Genomic DNA, 17,405 nt, shown 5'->3' with positions numbered 1-17,405 from the left:
AGTCTATCTATATATGCATATATAAACCATAGTGGTAGGCAAATAACACAAAAACWTCCCTTCTGCTTAGTGACAAAGTAGTATTTTCATGTTTTAAGTTAAGCACTTCTGCTGTCCTGAGAGGAATACAATGACAGTTGTAGGATTTTACTTTTGAAATAAATTATTTTCCTCTGTGTTGTAGARCTCATGAGAATAAAAAGAAGCTAAAAAGTTAGTCTTTATTATAAAGTGGAAATTTTGCTATGATGAATACAATGCTGTTTTCCAGGAAGCAAATTTTATGGCTTATATATTCATGGAAACAGTGCACATGCATGCCTACACAGGTTTTCGTAATATGAGCAGCTGCTGAGCACGCTACCATGTTATGCATTCAGGTGCTCAGAAGCTGTGAGTTTGGTGCAGTGGCATCTTGTCAGCCTATACAGTTCTATTTGTTTTGTACTTCTTACAGGGAAATGATTGATCTGATATTGCTGAGATAACCTCACACACAGAGTAACCTCTATTAGAGAAAAACAAACTGCAAATCTCTGTATGTGTCAAAAGGATTTAATGCAAAACCGGCTTTATCCAAGTCATTCTATGACCAGCACAATAATGAAATGCGATTCTGTACTGATTTGTATCCTGTGTTGTTAGAGCAACAGATAACCCTTTCTGTCYCCAGTGTTCCTATGATCTTGTGCCTTTGTAATAGCTGCTGTTCACAGTGTTCTCTCCATTCTCCCTCTGCTTTCYGCAGTACCATCATTCCTCTTCCACACCCCTTAACTACTGACTGAGCAAGAGGCATCATGCCTGGCTCCAAGCTATGTATGTGCTGAGTAGACAGCTGGTGTGGTTATGCTCATAAGTATACAGCTTTTATTACTGCCTTTCTTCCACTGAGAACACTGGTTTGAATCTTTCTCTCCAATATTCCACTTTTTCCTGTTTGTTATCTTGTTTAACCATACTTGGACATAGTTAGTATCTTTAAGAATCCTTGTATGGGAGGAAATTGGCCAAAAGGTTTAAAAATAGATAAGGGAAGAATTGACAGGTGGGTAGACAGAACTAAAGGGTGATGTAACTGCTGCTGTCCATCACTGTACATTGTCAGCTTGTTGAGACTGATCTGAATGCATAGATTCTAGAAGATTTTTATACTTCAGTACACCTGCTTAAAGTATATGAGGTTCTTTGAGGGTATGTGTGTAAAACTATCCATGTTCCAATGATCTTAGGTTACTGAGACTCAGACCAGATTAAATTTAAGATAATTTTTTTAATATAAGAATGTTTCCTTTCCCATTAGCCAAAACAGATCATCTATGTTCAACTCATATCTAAAATGAAAACAGAAAAGACATTGTTACATCTCCAGAAATCACATTCTGCATTAGCCGTTTTGGTTAGCCTGTCAACTTCCTCTGCAGAGCAGATGTCACCTTCTTTTTACCCATGGCTAGTAAAAAGCCAGGGCTGACCAGTTTAATTTAGAATCACTATTACTGCTTTTGAGTCATTTTTCTGGTTATCCATATGCATAAATGTGTTTGGGGCATGCTTTCTCTCTCCAAAGGATGGCTATAAAAGTACAAAGATTTCTGATGAATAGCTATCCATCAGAGGCTTGACAAGCAATCTTGTACCTTCTTTTCATAGACTAGTCTGTGTCTCTGTTGTCCAACCCTTTCTTTGTTGTCCTTGCAAGTGCGCAAATTTCCGTTTTCCTTTGTTCTTTTCGCTCACATATCCWCTTTCCTTTGTTGTTAATTAGGAAAAGAGGTCCAGATCATCTAGCATGTATCTGTTTGGATGAACTGGACTGATCTCAAAATTGTCAGTCAAAAGCAGAAATTGTATATATACTAGGAAATACTTGAAATCTATTTCCTGTTTATACTTGTTCCATCTTGTTTGATGGCTACATTACTAGAAGCTCATAACATACCTTGAAAGATAGCCCTAATTATTTCTGTTATTCTTTTCATAATACTATGAAAGATAGGAATAGTGAGAGAGGATTTTACTTAAGCTCTTACTATTGTTTTGACTACGTCAGTTTTTGCAGTTACTATTTTGCCTGTAATTACCCAGATTGCTTTTATCCCATCTTTTTAAAGCAGGAACTATTTCATATTTTCTAGTCATGTGGCACAATACCAGGTTTGATAGCTTTATTAAGATGCAGTTTTATTTAACAGCTTTTTCATAACTCAGATGTAGAAATGATCTGATACCCATTCAAATGTAGTGCATTAGTCCCTCACCTTACTTCTCCCTCTGTTTCTATACTTTATTCTCATTAGTCAGGAGTTTCAATACCATTGTCCATAATGAAAACTATTTGGTAGTTCGTATTTCTTCCCTATATTTCCTGACTGGGTAGATGCAGCTTTCTTTGATAGTCAGTCCTTTTTGCCAACTCCTTGTGTTTTTGYTTATATCTTATTTCCTGATTGTGAATCTTCTGCTTAAAAACCCTATTCCCTTCTTAGATTTTGGCATTTAGTGTCTTTAAGCAGTGATGAAGCAGGAAATCTTCTTTGAGTTCCTAGTATTAGAACTTTGTCCTAACCACRGCATGGTTCCCAAAGAGAGTTGGCAAACAGGAATTTCTGGTGACCCACAAACACTTGTTTTGTAATTAAAGACCAAAGTATCAGATAAACAAATCAGTTCAATCACAATAAACAAGGACTTTCTCTTTCCTAAGTAGGACAAGATCCATATTAACTCCTGTGTTTACTTCCGCCTAATCATATCTTCTCAGGGCAAGTCATTACTGTGTAAAGAATATAGAGGAAAAAAGCTTATGCTCAATACTAGAGCATAATAGCAGTAGGAGAGTTTTRTATGTGCTAATACTACTTTATTGATACCAAATTTGAGTATGTTCTGTATGCCTCTGCATTGTGCGATGTAAATATATTTTGTTTGCTAAGGTCACTGAACATCAAAGTTGTTTCACAGAAATATTTTTTTCTGATGGCAAACATATCAAGAGTGGTCAGGGAGAAGGTAGAATTTCCATCACTGCCATTACTTTTAAGATGAGYTAGTTACTCAAATGCTTGTCCTTTCAACCTGAATTATGAATGGCAGAAGATTATGGTTAATCCTTCTCTGTGGCAAAGGGGAATGGATAGATCATCTCTTGAAGACTTTTCCAGTCCTGTGATTCTGTGAAGCCCGCATTTATACTTGTGGTAGCTCTGTGATATTTATACTTGCCAGCAATATTGGCCTAGGAAGGTAATCCAGCAGTGACACAGCTTCATAGTACTTCTATTGTTCCAGGAGGGATTGACAAAGAAAAAGGAGCTTTAAAGGGAGTTTCACTTACGAGGAAGTATCAGGTTGAACTTTTGGGGGGAATCTTTTGCATTTATTACAAATTAAAATTGATCTCCAAATATTCTCGTTTAGTGATACATGAAACTGTAGCCCAAATTTTTCCATTATTGTAATGATTGGTGTTAGCCCATCAATAAGTAACATACATTCTAAAGAGGTTTTTTTTTCCATTTGACTTGTGTACTTAATGGGCTGTGCCAAACATAAAGGAAGGTGGTAAATTTGCAAAAATATTGCCTACTAGAGGGGAAAAAAAGTTGAAAGTCTATGACTTGTCCTTTTGTATTTCAGGTATTGGTGGTAATCTAGTAGCTATTCAAGCTAGCAGAATTTCTACCTACCTCCATTTACACAGCATTCCTGGAGAACTGCCAGAAGAAGCAAAGGGTTGCTATTATCCATGCAGAACCTATTATGGTACAGGTATGTATGTCTCTTCTTTTTTCTCCCTATGTGCCATCAGTCCCCCAGTGAGAAACAGCAGCAAAATAAGTTGTTCTACTGATTCAAAGGCAGCAGAGGTATGGCAGTTCCCTTTGCCTGCAGATGTTTGCTTGTGAAGGGGAGGATGCATAAATGGTAGAGAGAAAGTTGTAACTATGACAAGAGTCAAAGGTGGGGATTGATGGGGCAGGAAATTGAGGATACCCACTGACAAGGATTTCAACCTTTATCTTGCCTTAGCTCATTTACCCCTGCTCATAACTTCTGCCATCTAACTCCAGAAGTTCATACCAGTGTCCTGTTAGAACCAAAGTTTATTTCTACCGTAGTTACTAAGTTTAGTCCCTGCTTTCCACTCCCCATTTGCCATTTCCTTTCTAGATTCTTGATTCCTTGATTATTCCTCCCTGATATTGCCCCCTTTCCTAATAATATAGTAGTTATAATGAAATTTGAATTTGCAGTAGCATCTATTACACTTTCATACTTGTGAAATGGATTGAGGCAGGTAAGAAAATGATAAATATGGGGTTACTTTTCAGAAATCTAAGATTATTCTGAGTATAAGTCTTGAATATGGGGTCTAAATTATCTTCTCTGCTAAGGACACTRTAGGAAGTTACTGCATCTCCAGAAAATCAGATGGTAATCCATGTGTCTAGAACCCAAATGGATGTAGGAAATGTACTTATTCAAAGCAGGCAGTTTGCACCCTCCTCTGGAAGGGTCTTGCTTAGCTTTGCTGGCAGACTCTAGAGCTGTCTTTCTTCCCCCAGTGGAAAACCTCAAGGAACCGTCTGGTGGAAAATAATGCCTGCTGTTCCACAAACTTGCTTTTTACATTAAAATTAATTAAACATACATAGTAATTGAAAATCTTAACTGCATTTTGGATTTTTTTATTATAGGCGTAAATAACAAATCAGCCCAAGTTCTGCTTCTTCTGGTGATTCCTGGACACCTAATTTTCTTGTACACTATCCATTTAATGAAAAGCGGCCATACTTCTTTAACTCCCATCTTTATAGCGGTATATTTGTTTGCAGCTCTGCTACAGGTAAGAATAAATATAACTTGAAAATGCTTGTACAGAAGTACATCCTTGAAGAAAATTACACTTTATCTGATTTCTGAAATCTCATGAATAATACAAGAAGTTATGGGCTATTACAGGCTTTCAGCACAGTTCGGAGGTGACTAATTATCCTCACATGCATGCAGCTTACCTTGTATTGTGAGTGCTTCTCATAAGACACTCGATTGCATTATTTCCCACTCATGCAACTTACTTTTCCTCTTTCTTGCTTCTTGGCACCATGGCATCTGAAACTCCATCATTTTAATCAACTGGGGAGGGGGGATTAGGAGAGGGAAAGTTAGAATTTATGAAAAATGAGTACACCCGGAAAAATTCTCAGATCTCCCAAAGTGGTTTCTTAAAATGGTTCACAGTTCTATTTTAGTTAACATATTGAAAAATGTAGTAGATAAGAATGTTACAGCTTGGTGCATTCATATTTACTAAAGCTGAAATTAGGCTGACAGTAACTACTCCAGGARAAATCATAATTGCATAAATTGTTAATTAGTTTTACATTATTTTGGCTGGTCTTACCTAGTGGTCTGTCCAAAGTAAGCAATGGCAGGTTTTGAAAGAAGCCTTTGAATTAGTAATGCCTTAAGCTGAAGTAATTTCACACGGAGAAATCAGTAATATAAAATGAAATGTTTTTATTAAATCCACAGCCAATTTTTAGCTAACATTTGGCTAACTAAAATGTTTCATTGTACTTAAAAACGTTTTGAATGTTCATATTGCACAATAAAAATACAGTTGAAATATCCACGTCTACATATTGCTTCTAAATATGTGACCACCTTAATTTTAAAGTATAAATTGTCATAATTCAATAAATCCCTAATATAAACATAATTTTTAACATTTTGAATTGTCTTCCTATATTTATCACTCTGATGCTCCAGTAAAGATAAGTTTTGAAAACTGCTTCTGTTTTAATTTTATATGAGCATTCCATATTTTAACATMGATTATAACCAGAAAACTTTGCATGTGAGAGTCTCTCACTAGCAGTTGTCAAACCATTGCAACTTTTCCTCTTACATACCATTTCTAGTTTCCAACTTTATCCCTTGTTTTATAACCTGTTTTCCTGAGGAAATTATGCTGTTCATTCGCTCCATCTGTTCTGTCTCGTCCTTTTTAATAACTTTTGACCCCTTTAAGTCAAATTTTTCTGAGACAGCCCTCAGCGATACTAAGTCCCTAAGAGTTCCTGTTAATGCCGCTGCTGAAAGCAAGACTGCAGTTATCTCAGCTGTTAACAGACTTCACATGGGAATCGAGCTAAAGACATAAATCCATATGAAATCCGTATGATTCTCCTGCTTGCAGAACTACTATCATATGTTTATGGCTACAAACCTTTTTCTTCAGCAGCAGAAGATAGGGCAGGTTTTGAGAACTGCAGAAGTTCAGCTGAAAACCTAGTTAAGTCCTTAGGACACAACTGTCATATCACATAATAGTTCCGGCTTGTCTTGGGAATAAAYGCACATGTGAATTAATCTTTGTGAATTCAAGGAGTGATTAGAATTTTCAGTTTTACAGTCACACATCTCCACACATTCTGTAAAAACACAGCTGATTTTCCTGTTTTTAACCTAGAATAGCCTGCATTTAGCTTTTTTTTTTTTTTTCCCCCCCTCCATTTTATGGATGATTTTTCCTTCTCTACCTTCTGTCTTTAGCCATAACAGGCAGTTTGAAATATATTTGTTTTGAAACTGAGTAACATTACTGCACGATATAACTTCTCAAGGGCTTTGACAGATTTACAATTTGGAACCCCATGTTTTTTGAGACCTTCTAAAATATTTAACTAGATCTTTTTCTCTATTTTCATTATTTTGAAAGTTTTCTACTAGTGATTATCATAATTTTATATAATTGTAATTACCGCAGATTTAAAATTTTTAAAGATAGAATTCTTGCTTTAACACGTAAATCTCAAATATATTTCATTTAATTGTCAGTCTGGTACTCTTCTTGTCTACTGCATTCCTGTGCTTTTAATTTCTCCTTTCTAAAGTAAAACACTTAAATACCCACACTCATTCCTCTTCCCATTTTTCAATGATTTTGAAACTGTCATTTCTTTCAAGTTTACATAAACCGACACCTACTGATCCCATTTTCCAGATTTTTTTWTATATATATTTTTGTCCTCCCAATGATGGCTTTTCCAGCTCTGTTGTAAGGCTGAAAAACCTCACAGCTACATTCTGTCACTTCAGTTATCAACAAAATAAATCAAATGACAGTCTCTTGAGCAGCAGAAGATCTGTTTTTAGCCCTTTTTGATAATGTATCAGACTTCACACTTACTTTTATGCGTTGAAGGCATATGAAAATGTACATCAAGAATTAAAAGCCTGCATTTAATCAGGCTAAAATACCTTCTCTCTTTGTGTTTGAAGTGGTAAATGATAAGTTGATAGGCTACAATGATTCCCAAAGATAAGAATTAATTACAATCAGTCCTGTGTTTGAGGAGTCCTGTTTTAAAAATATTGCTTTGTACTTTCTAGTTCTTTACTTACTATATTAAATTAGGGGGAAAAATATGGAGCTGAATGATAATTATGGCAATATACCCAACTGTTTAACATTTTTTCCAGATGTTAAAAAAACTGCCAATTTATAAAAAAAGTAACAAAAAAGTGAATTTTCTATCTTTAAATTATGTGATGTTTACATTGTTTAATTAAGTGTTTTACAGTGGACTGAAGTAGATATTTACTTAACTTCAAGACATTATTTATTATCTCTGTTTGTCCACTGCAATATTTGTTAAAATGTGTGTGGGCTTAGGAAATGACAAAAGTAGAACTGCAATGTTATAATAGCTGAAAAAAAATCAAGGAAATGTTAAATGACAGGTTTCAYTACAAGTTTCCTATTTATCTCTTGCTCTGTCAGTTTATGCTCTTTCTTGGTCAATGAAGTACTCCACACTACCTCTACAGTAAATTTGTAATTTGTAAATTCATAAATAAGAATTCCTCTATTTGATATTTTTTAACAAGACTTTTTCAGGTTGCCTCTAAACTTCAATATACTGCCTTGCCAACTGATAAAACATAAATTACTTCCATTACAAGCTCCATACAATATTACTGAAGTTCTAGTCAGCTAGTTTATTTTTTTTTTCATCCAATTCTGATACTTTGTTTGCTTGAGGTTTTCTTGCAACCCATGGTTATGAGCTTCCTTTTACTCTTCTCCTTTTCTGTACTCAGATACTGTGTCTCCAGGATATCTCATATTGAAATATTTATGGGAAATAAKTAATTAATGTGCCATGTTTTACATTAGCATTAGTATGATTTAGTTTTTACTAAACAAAAATACACTATGTAGTAAAATGAAAAACAATTTCATTGAATATACAGTTGTTTTAAAATATCTTTATTTAAGATGTCTTAAATAATATGAGTAGCCAGTCATGATTTGCAACATGTCATTTTCTCTGATTCTCTGTGAACAAAAGAGTTCTTAGCTTAAGAAAACCCAAAAGGTTTGGTTTTTTTTCTTAATCTTCCTACTTTCAAAAGCACATTGGTGCTGCTCTTGAAATAAATTTTAAAAATTGGTTCTATTGAACTCCAAGGCAAAATTTCCTTTAACTTTAGTGAGATAGGATTTCACAATTATGTTTTCATAAAGATGAGGAAAACTACACAACTACTTAAATTAATCTGCATTCAACTAGATGTTTTCAGAATTAACTTCAAAAGCTTTGAAATGATCATGTTGAATAGAGAAATACTTGCTTTGAATACTGAAATAGCTTTGAAATTTTGAAATACGTAGTAGAGAGCCTGTTTTGTGTTTATCAGTGGCAGCATCAGAGGAAAATACAAAAATAAAAAGTATTATGAGGAAGCTCACCTATGTAAATAGACACCTGCCAGTAAATAGGTTACTTCAAGTAATGCAGCCTACTTTCTCTGGGGAAAGCATTGTGCATTGGTGAAAGCTAGCAGATTGATTTTAAACATGGTTTGGATTTGGTAAGTGACATCTATCCAACAGGAACAGTTTTTTGAAAATTTTACAGAAACAACACACATGCTTCCCAATACGATACATGAAGTTACATTCTACCTTTTGACCARCAAACAATATACAGTCCCCTCATCTACCTTTCAAGGGAACAAATGTTTTTCAACTGTACAAAGCTATGCACTGAGCAAAGTTTCATTTTCTGTCTTGTCAACTTCAGTAGAATGAGAGCAACAGTGGGACTGCCAAGCCATCAGTCCAAACATACTGCTTTGGACATTCAAAGGCTGCCTCTGTTCTKAAGTGTTCTCACTGAGCCAGTAAAATGACCTCTAAGGAATTTTCACACCTCCTAACCAAATCTGAGCACACAGTTATTTTAAAGACTCTGAGAATAAACAAACAAGAGGAGATTCCAAAAGCTATCACCAAGCAAATTAGTCATCCCAAAATACAATTGCTGTTATCCAATGAGGATCAGATGCCTACTGCCATAAAGTAACTTTTTCAGTATTTCAGATTTGTTTGGGGCAACAGAAAACCAAGAAATGAGTAATGCTCTTAATGACTTTCTGTTTACATTAGAAATGTCTTAGATTGCTCAGTAGTCAGAGGTTTCTAATAGAACATTATGGTATGGTTCTCTTCAATGTGGAAAAATTACCCATGGGGTATAACGTAAATTATACCAAACTATGGAAAATTGTGTTTATAGAGAAGATACTATTGCATTTTAAGTACTGCTTTTTCTGACAAAATTGTTTACTTCCAAAATGTAGAGCATGAACCTGCTAAAGAGACTCCACAAGACAAGGAAATAGGGAAATTAATATCCAAACCTGGACAGTTCTGCCTGTTTAATGCCATATTGTTGTGGCATGAGTAACAGACTTGCCAGGTTCACTGGGACCTGAACCTTGACATCGCTAGCTCTGTCTCCTCCAGATGTGTTACTGAYRGTACTAGAAGCTTGGTTCATGCAACGTCATTAGAATGGAGATACTATCTTTTTCCTCAGAAGTTTAAGCTCAAGTACTTCTATATGTAGCAGGACATACCGAGTTGTAGCTACTGCACACCTAAACTTTTAATGGTCTGGATTGTACTCTCGTTCAGCCACCTGATAAGCAGCCTGAAGTTGGGGCTACTCTGATTAAACATGGGTRTTTGGCAAAGATGCAAAGAGAGCAAGATGACAGTTTGAGGAATCTAGATGGAAACTATGGAACAAATGAATCTGGATTGAAACTATGGAGCAAGAATTTCCTTCCCACAAAATGATACCAATACAATCAAATTGGTTTAGAAACTCCTTCAGTTAAACTGATATAATCTTTTTTACTTAGATAAGGTTTTAGTCATATGTGAGTTTATGTTATGCTCTCTGGGTACTTGCATACCGTAGTGCTATGCACTTTACGTAGAAAACAGGTGATTATACATATCACCTGTACACACAAAACGTAAAAGTTTGACATTAGGAACTGAATGAGTATTACCAAGGAATACTAGTTTCCGGATAGATTCCTGGCCTTGCCCCCAACACGTTTTCTACACAGGGGTTAGAGGGAAGCAATACAGAGCCAAATTGCCCAACACTCCTGGCAATTTTCTTACATCGTAGATTGTCCAATAGCTGATGAAGAGCATCCACTTAGAGTAATTGATGATGATGCTCTCTTTCCTCAGCACATTATTCTCATTCCTTCTCTGTCTGTTCTCTGCCATCGCTAGAATGACCGGTGGCAGAAGCAAACACGTTTCTGTGCCTCAGTCAGTGCCGATCACAGTCCGGCCTATCAGCACAAGCCCACTTGCGCTGCTGCTTTAATGCCAGTCTGCTATGTTAGACTGAAAGGGAAAAGTCAGACAAAGAAACATGCATTTCCTTTTCTTGCCCCGATAAGTTAGGAGTAGTTTCAAAAGAGCATAGAGAAAGGCCTGGGGTTTATGTCTTAATTCACTACATCAGGAGTCTCCAAAGGTCATTAGTTAAAGTCCTAAATCAKCTTGGAAACTAATTGAAGTTAAACAGCTGGTATATGTATTTGAATTGAGTCCAGAAAGGCAAAAGACCGGTGAAATGTACTCATTACTGATTAGTGTTGTTTGAGAGGCAAGTTTTTAGAACTGTTCTAAGGAAAGGGTTGGATCTTCTGTGAGATATCTATATTCACTCCCAAACAGAATGAACTGATACTTACTAAGCACAAGATGGCTAAAACATGAATGACAATAGCAAGTAAAAACTGTAGTTTCTCTACAGAAACGCTTTACAGAGATTTCCTTTGAAGGAGATCTCTGCCTGTTTGGGGGACCTAGTGACTTTTCCCACTGGGCATGATGCAGACCGGAGTTGCTAACCTGAGAATACAGCAAAGAGATCTGTTTTGAATACTATAGTAAAACAGCCATAGTTTCAGGAAATACGAAAAGCACAGATGTCCAAGTCTGCAACAGTTTCGTTGCCTAAACATGTAGAGCCTGTTCTGTAACTTCTCTGACCACAGAACTGTGGTTGGAGACGAGGGGAGTTCAACAAGTTCAGTATAGATCTGTTATGAGTGTTTTAAAAGTAATATTCAGTTTCACATGAAAACATCAAAAAAAAATTTTTGAGAAATCCAATATATGATTTAAAAATTAACTTAATTCATGTCAAAACCTCTAAAAGACCTAAATGATAAATCTGATGAGAATTTCAGAGTCAGAACAGAGTAATCTTTAGAGATCTTTAATTGGGTATTTCATACACTAATAATTTTTTAAAATAATATAAACTTACCTCTGAATTTCATCTATTTATAACAGTTGTTATACAATAATTACCAGACATTGAGGTTATGTTGTTGGTGAATTCTGAGTCAATATAAGATTGAGAGTAAGGCAGAATTAAAAAACATTTGAAAACAGGATATCACGGTTTATTTGCATCTATGTTCCCAGTCTAAAGTCATAGAATGAAACTATTTCATAATACAAATTCACATGAAAACARTTTTAGAAAAAACAGTAGTACTATCCATCTAAGGCACACTAAATAAACCACTAAAAGGTCTTGGCTGCACATACTACTTATTACCAATTTTGGTAATGCTTGATTATCAGTGTGAAAAAGTATGTACAAACTATATAATCTAAACATGCTCTTTCTAGCTTGGTACTGGAATTCACTAATCACAGAAACAATATATAAACTAATATAAACATGAAAGATTCAAACCTCATTAACAAGGTTATTCATTTGAATGTTACACTTTTTATCACTGGGAGTTGGACATGTATTCACTGATGAAATATTATAATCCTAGATGAAAGAAACAATAAAAATATTATAGCATGCTGCAACATATCAACCTATATTGTTTAGGCTATATTAAGAATGTTTGGAAGGAGTTATGTATTTTTATTTTAAATTAGTTTCATTCTTTTGCCATTTCTGAAGTCTTGAGTAATTAGTTACATGAGAGTGTGCAGACAGCTTTTAGAGGTCTTTGCTACATGCAGAAGACCAAAAATAACTTTTCTATAGCTCAACTTCTTAATTTTATCTAATGACTTGCAAAGAATGAATGCAATTTTTGTGCCTCATAGTAAAGGAACTGTTTTGTCTTGTGTAATGTTCCCATGTTTCTAGTTTTGCAATCATAGATTTCAACTTCAAATGAGACACATTTTATTTAAGCATTTGTCTTCAGTTTCAATCTGATATTAACGTGAATCAGAAATTTCAATATCTAGAATTACTCTTTCTTTATCTCGCTCCTTTATTGTGCAATGTGATATGTATATTTATACTCCTTATTTTCAGATTCCTCTTCATTAGAGTCTGATAAAGGCTCACTGGGGTCTGATAAAAGCTACTCRCTCTTCCACTGTTTTTCACTTTATSTCTTTCTTTTTGCTATATTCATTGTGTAGTTTTTCTATTATGTATTCTGCAGACTTTTTTTGGCAGTGTGACTAATACATCTTTCTACAGACACTACATTTATATATAGAAAATATCAGGCATTATTGGGATACTTATTTCATACCCAGTTAGTCTAAAGCTGATTATGTCTGTAGCTTCATTTTCCTCAATTTTAGTACTCATTTATTCCTGAAAGAATGAAGAGAGTAAGTCAGTATTTCCTTAAAAGTACTAGAATGTCTGGAATTTTGTCTGTATTTTTGAAATACTTGCTCTGTTTTTTCTTTCTTGATCAGTGGCTATAGAGTATTTTCCTTTTCTTAGTCAATCCTTTTCTGTATATAGCTATTTAGTTATTTTTTACCTTCCAAAAAGCTCCTGTTTCATATTTCTACTACTACTACTTTTTTTTTTTTTTTTTTTTTTTAAAAAACACTTCCTTTTTTTTTTTTTTTTTTTTTTTTTTACTTTTTTTTTTTTTTTTTTTTGCAAAAGACACTTCCTTGATTTTTTCCTCTGTATTTTAAATAATTGTAAAATACTAGCTCACATCTTGAGCAACAGTTCTTCATATATTTTCATGCTTTTCTTACCATGTTTATACAGCATTTCATGTTAACCAGGTCAGTTTTTACTGTCTCACTATGTTTTTCTGTAATGTTGATYCCTTAAAATTTTTTTTCCTCAAGAACAGCTGGTTTTCAGTTTGAAGCATGCTTGTGCTTTGTTCTTCATAGAATAAATGCAGAGTAGAAATATGCTGTATTTGCACTACTATGCCATCTGCATGATTTTGTTTATATAAGTATAGGCTACTAATAAACCCTAGCAATTGTAAGGCAGTATAGCACAAAACTACTGTTGTGACAAGTATCGTAATGCCTCCTATAAAATTTCCTTCCTGTGCCTTAGAAGCCTTCCATTTTTATCAGTCTTTGCTCTCCTTTACCCTTCTCCATGAGTACATCTGTCTGATTTTTTAATTTTGTTTTAATTTTACATTTGTCAGATCTTACCACTTTAAATTTAAGGACTGTTTCTTTCAAAAAGCCAGCAAACTCATGGTAGGAGTTTTTGTATTGTTGTCTAAAATAACAATTGACAGTTGTAATCTCTCTGTCTTAATATTGATAAGAAGCAAAATCTCATTAAAGATTTAAGTCACACTGATAGACTTCTACTTTSTCAACATCAGCTGTTGTGGCCAAATAAGTAACTAAACATTTTCAAAGACTGATCTTTGTAATTCTTAAATGTTAAGTCAGTATGACAGCAGCATTATTCCTTCCCCAAAATAAAGGCTGGTGAATTGGAATTTCATAAGTTACGATTTAATCACTATGGCCCTGCTGGCATCGTATACTGTTAAAGCCTTCAATTAATATAATATACTATAATTCTTTTTTTCCCTATTACTTACAGAAACCTGATTTGTTATAATTTGCATTGTGTGTTATATGCATGTAAGTTAATATGTCAGCATTAATTATTTTGAAAAGTTCACAAAACTAAATTTCCAAACTACCTATTTTTCRATATAGTCTAAGTCAGTTATTTTAGAATGGCAAATACATAGACAAATTAAAAGTTTTCCTGTAAWGAATTTTTAAAAGTAAAGGTGTATACTGTCATTTAAACTGCACAATGTATGTTATGTTTTGTTATGTTTATTGGTTGCCTTATATAAATAGATTATAAATTATTTTTGATTATTCTTAGAATTAGTGGTCTCATTCTCTAATAGAATGTGCATAACTATTGTTGATTTGGGGGCTGTGAGTTTTCTGTGTACATCCAGTAAGTGATGCTGATGTACAGTATCTTTTATAAACAGACCTCTTTTTGTCTGTGTTAGAAGAAAGAGCCAACTCAAAGAACCTGATAGTCTTCCAAAGAAAACATCTGTTTTAAATATATTTGTTTGGATTCCAGTCAGCACACCTAGAACTTGCATAATTAGCTTAGACTACAGCGTTCCCTTTTCAGAAGATATGTTTATATAAATAAGCTGTGCATTTTTCATTAACCAAATACTCTCCTTTTTTTGGTAATTAGAAATCCATGTTTGTATTTGAAAATATGCTTTTATAAAGCAATGATTAAATGAGAATTTTTTCGCCACATTTTTATATAACATTCGTTATATGGTATTTTGTATTGTGGAGAAATGTCAATCACATCACATCAGTGTTTCAGTAAGTGAGTAGACACATCTATAAGGATGTTGTTGATACTAATTATTGGTAATTAATTAAATAAAACATATATTTTGTACCTTACCACTTCTGTTACTGCATACTCTTCTAAATTTACATAATAGACTTTTTAAAAATGAATATGGTAATAACTGTCTTAAGCTTACCCTTCCTGAAGATCTGATTAACTAAAAAAATGCATACAATATTTTGTGTGCAGCTCCTTCAAAGAGAAAAGAAGAAACACAAGCTCAGTTAGTAGTGTTTTTATCCACTCATCTCATGCGATGCCACACCACATGATTCCACTGAACCAGAACCTCTTATTATACAGCTGTGGAACATTAAAAGAATTCTTTTCATAAACTAGGTTGATGATTTACACATACCTTTGGTTTTAAGATCAAACTTCTCAGATGTTCAGACATTTGCAGTTGGGAATGAAATCTTTTACTTTGGGACATACTCAGCCTGGAGTGACACTTTCATAATGTATACTGCAGGTGTGCCTTATTACAGTAGAGCTGAAGTTGGTATTTCAGGCATAAAAGTAGCTTCTAAGCCATTTGTAGTGGCTCATACTATCTTGATGAAACTGTTCTTAATCTGACCCCATATTCTTTATATCATGTCTGATTACAGCTCAGATCTAGACCTGTGATAATAAGCTAAGTCTATTTTGAGTGCTTTCATCTGGGGTAACATCAGTCAGTTCTGAGTAATCTTGAAACCTCATTTATGCTCTAACTTATATTGTCTGGTGTGAGGAATACAGTCGCATGTTTTTGTGGGATTTGAGTTTTTCTTGCCATTTTAAGATTTTTTTCAGGCATAAGACTGAAAGAACATTGTCAATGATTTAATTTGTTCATTCTGTTAAAGAAAAGTTGGCTCAGTGTCCCTGTTTCTGGTTGTGGGGAGTTTTAATCAGAAATTAATTCAGATTARTTATTTACCTTTTTCAAAAGCGGTTGTGTACAATAGTGCTAAGTACTATAGAAATAATAGCGTTGACTTTCTTTCAGTATAATTTAAGTGATAATAATACAGATTTTGTTTGTTTGATGTCCTGTAGGTGTTTACTCTGTTATGGATTGCTGACTGGATGGTGCACCACTTCTGGAAAAAAGGAAAAGATCCTGACAGTTTTTCTATCCCTTATCTTACCGCATTGGGAGATCTGCTCGGAACTGCCTTGCTAGCCATGGGTTTTCATTTTCTGTGGCTCATAGGTGACAGAGATGGGGATGTTGGAGACTAATCATTCCAGTGATGCAACTGATGACTTTTTCCAGAATATTGAGAACACTGAGCGTTCCACTTGAAGGTCCTCAAAATAATTGTCCTATTTGGTATGAGTAGATAAAACAGCCTTAAATGTTTTTGGTTTGCTTTGTTCTTTTTTTTTTTTTTTTTCTGAGGCCCCAGCTGTGCCCCAGCTGTGTGCAGGGCAGGAGTGTGCAGGGAGCACGATGTGAGGCGAGGTGTGGCAGTGCTGCCTTGCTGCTTTGTTCTTTTTTTTTTTTTTTAAAAAAAAACAAACAAAAAGGATAGACCTAGGAGGAGATTTGAGACCTTTACAATGAAAATAAGGAGGATTGCTGCTGGTTGAAAACATCTGAGTAGATGCAATGAAAGGCAGATCAATCTTTTTCCAAGTTTAACATTTTTACAAAATCCAGTCTTTTAAAAGAACAATTCATTATGTGTAGCGTGAACCAGAAAAGTCTCTAATTGATCATTCAGTGGTKATGAGGAGGATTGTGCCAATCAGTAGCTTGCCTTTTTTTTTCTCACCCAAAATAAGTGGGTATATATTTTCATCTTACACAGAAGTGGCTGGTAGACCTCAGATGAGTTCAGTTTTACAGATATTCCCTGACTAGTTGATTATATGTTCCTATCTTGCAGTTTTAGTGCTATAGCTCTTTGACTGTTGCAGACTTTATATCAATAATAACTATTACAGTGACTTGAACCCTGATTGTCTAAACATTTTGTCATATGCTTTATTTTAAATATACTAATATGACCATCAGCATTTATAAAGCTAGACATTTGAAAAGTGTCTGCAGGATTGAGCCCTTTCGCTTCTTACTAAAAAGAGCAACCTAATTATTTTGCTGTTGTAATTTATTAGAACTGATGCATAGTAAAGACTTAGAATATGACACTGATCTGATCAAAAGTAATGGGTGAATAATTAAAATGCCCTGTGTTGAAAAGCTTATTTTCATTTAGCAACTGGAAAGGCGTTGAACTAATCAATATTAATGGTGTTATGATGGCACTGACATTTGATAGAGTATGCCAGTATTTTGAGTTTAGTAAAATATTTAGAGGTGTTGATTTAAATGTAAGTATTTATCCCTACTTAAAATTTGGAGTATAAAAGTATATGTTGACTGCTTAGGCACTT

General features: G+C 34.4%; 1 protein-coding gene across 1 annotated transcript in view; it reads left to right on the top strand.

Moving 5' to 3' along the window:
- The window catches only part of SLC41A2 (solute carrier family 41 member 2), a 56,628-nt gene extending 40,235 nt beyond the window's left edge, over positions 1–16,393 (top strand). Inside the window, exons 9-11 of the mRNA XM_085322597.1 lie at positions 3,640–3,771; positions 4,701–4,849; positions 16,062–16,393. Coding sequence (XP_085178723.1) covers positions 3,640–3,771; positions 4,701–4,849; positions 16,062–16,247 — 467 coding nt within the window. The 3' untranslated portion in view covers positions 16,248–16,393. The remainder of the gene's footprint in view (positions 1–3,639; positions 3,772–4,700; positions 4,850–16,061) is intronic.
- The last annotated feature ends 1,012 nt before the right edge of the window (positions 16,394–17,405 follow it).

Source organism: Rhea americana, unplaced genomic scaffold, assembly GCF_003343005.1.
Source record: "Rhea americana isolate MKP2758 unplaced genomic scaffold, rheAme1 scaffold_79, whole genome shotgun sequence".
NCBI lineage: Eukaryota > Metazoa > Chordata > Aves > Rheiformes > Rheidae > Rhea > Rhea americana.
This window is presented reverse-complemented; position numbering and strand designations above follow the sequence as displayed.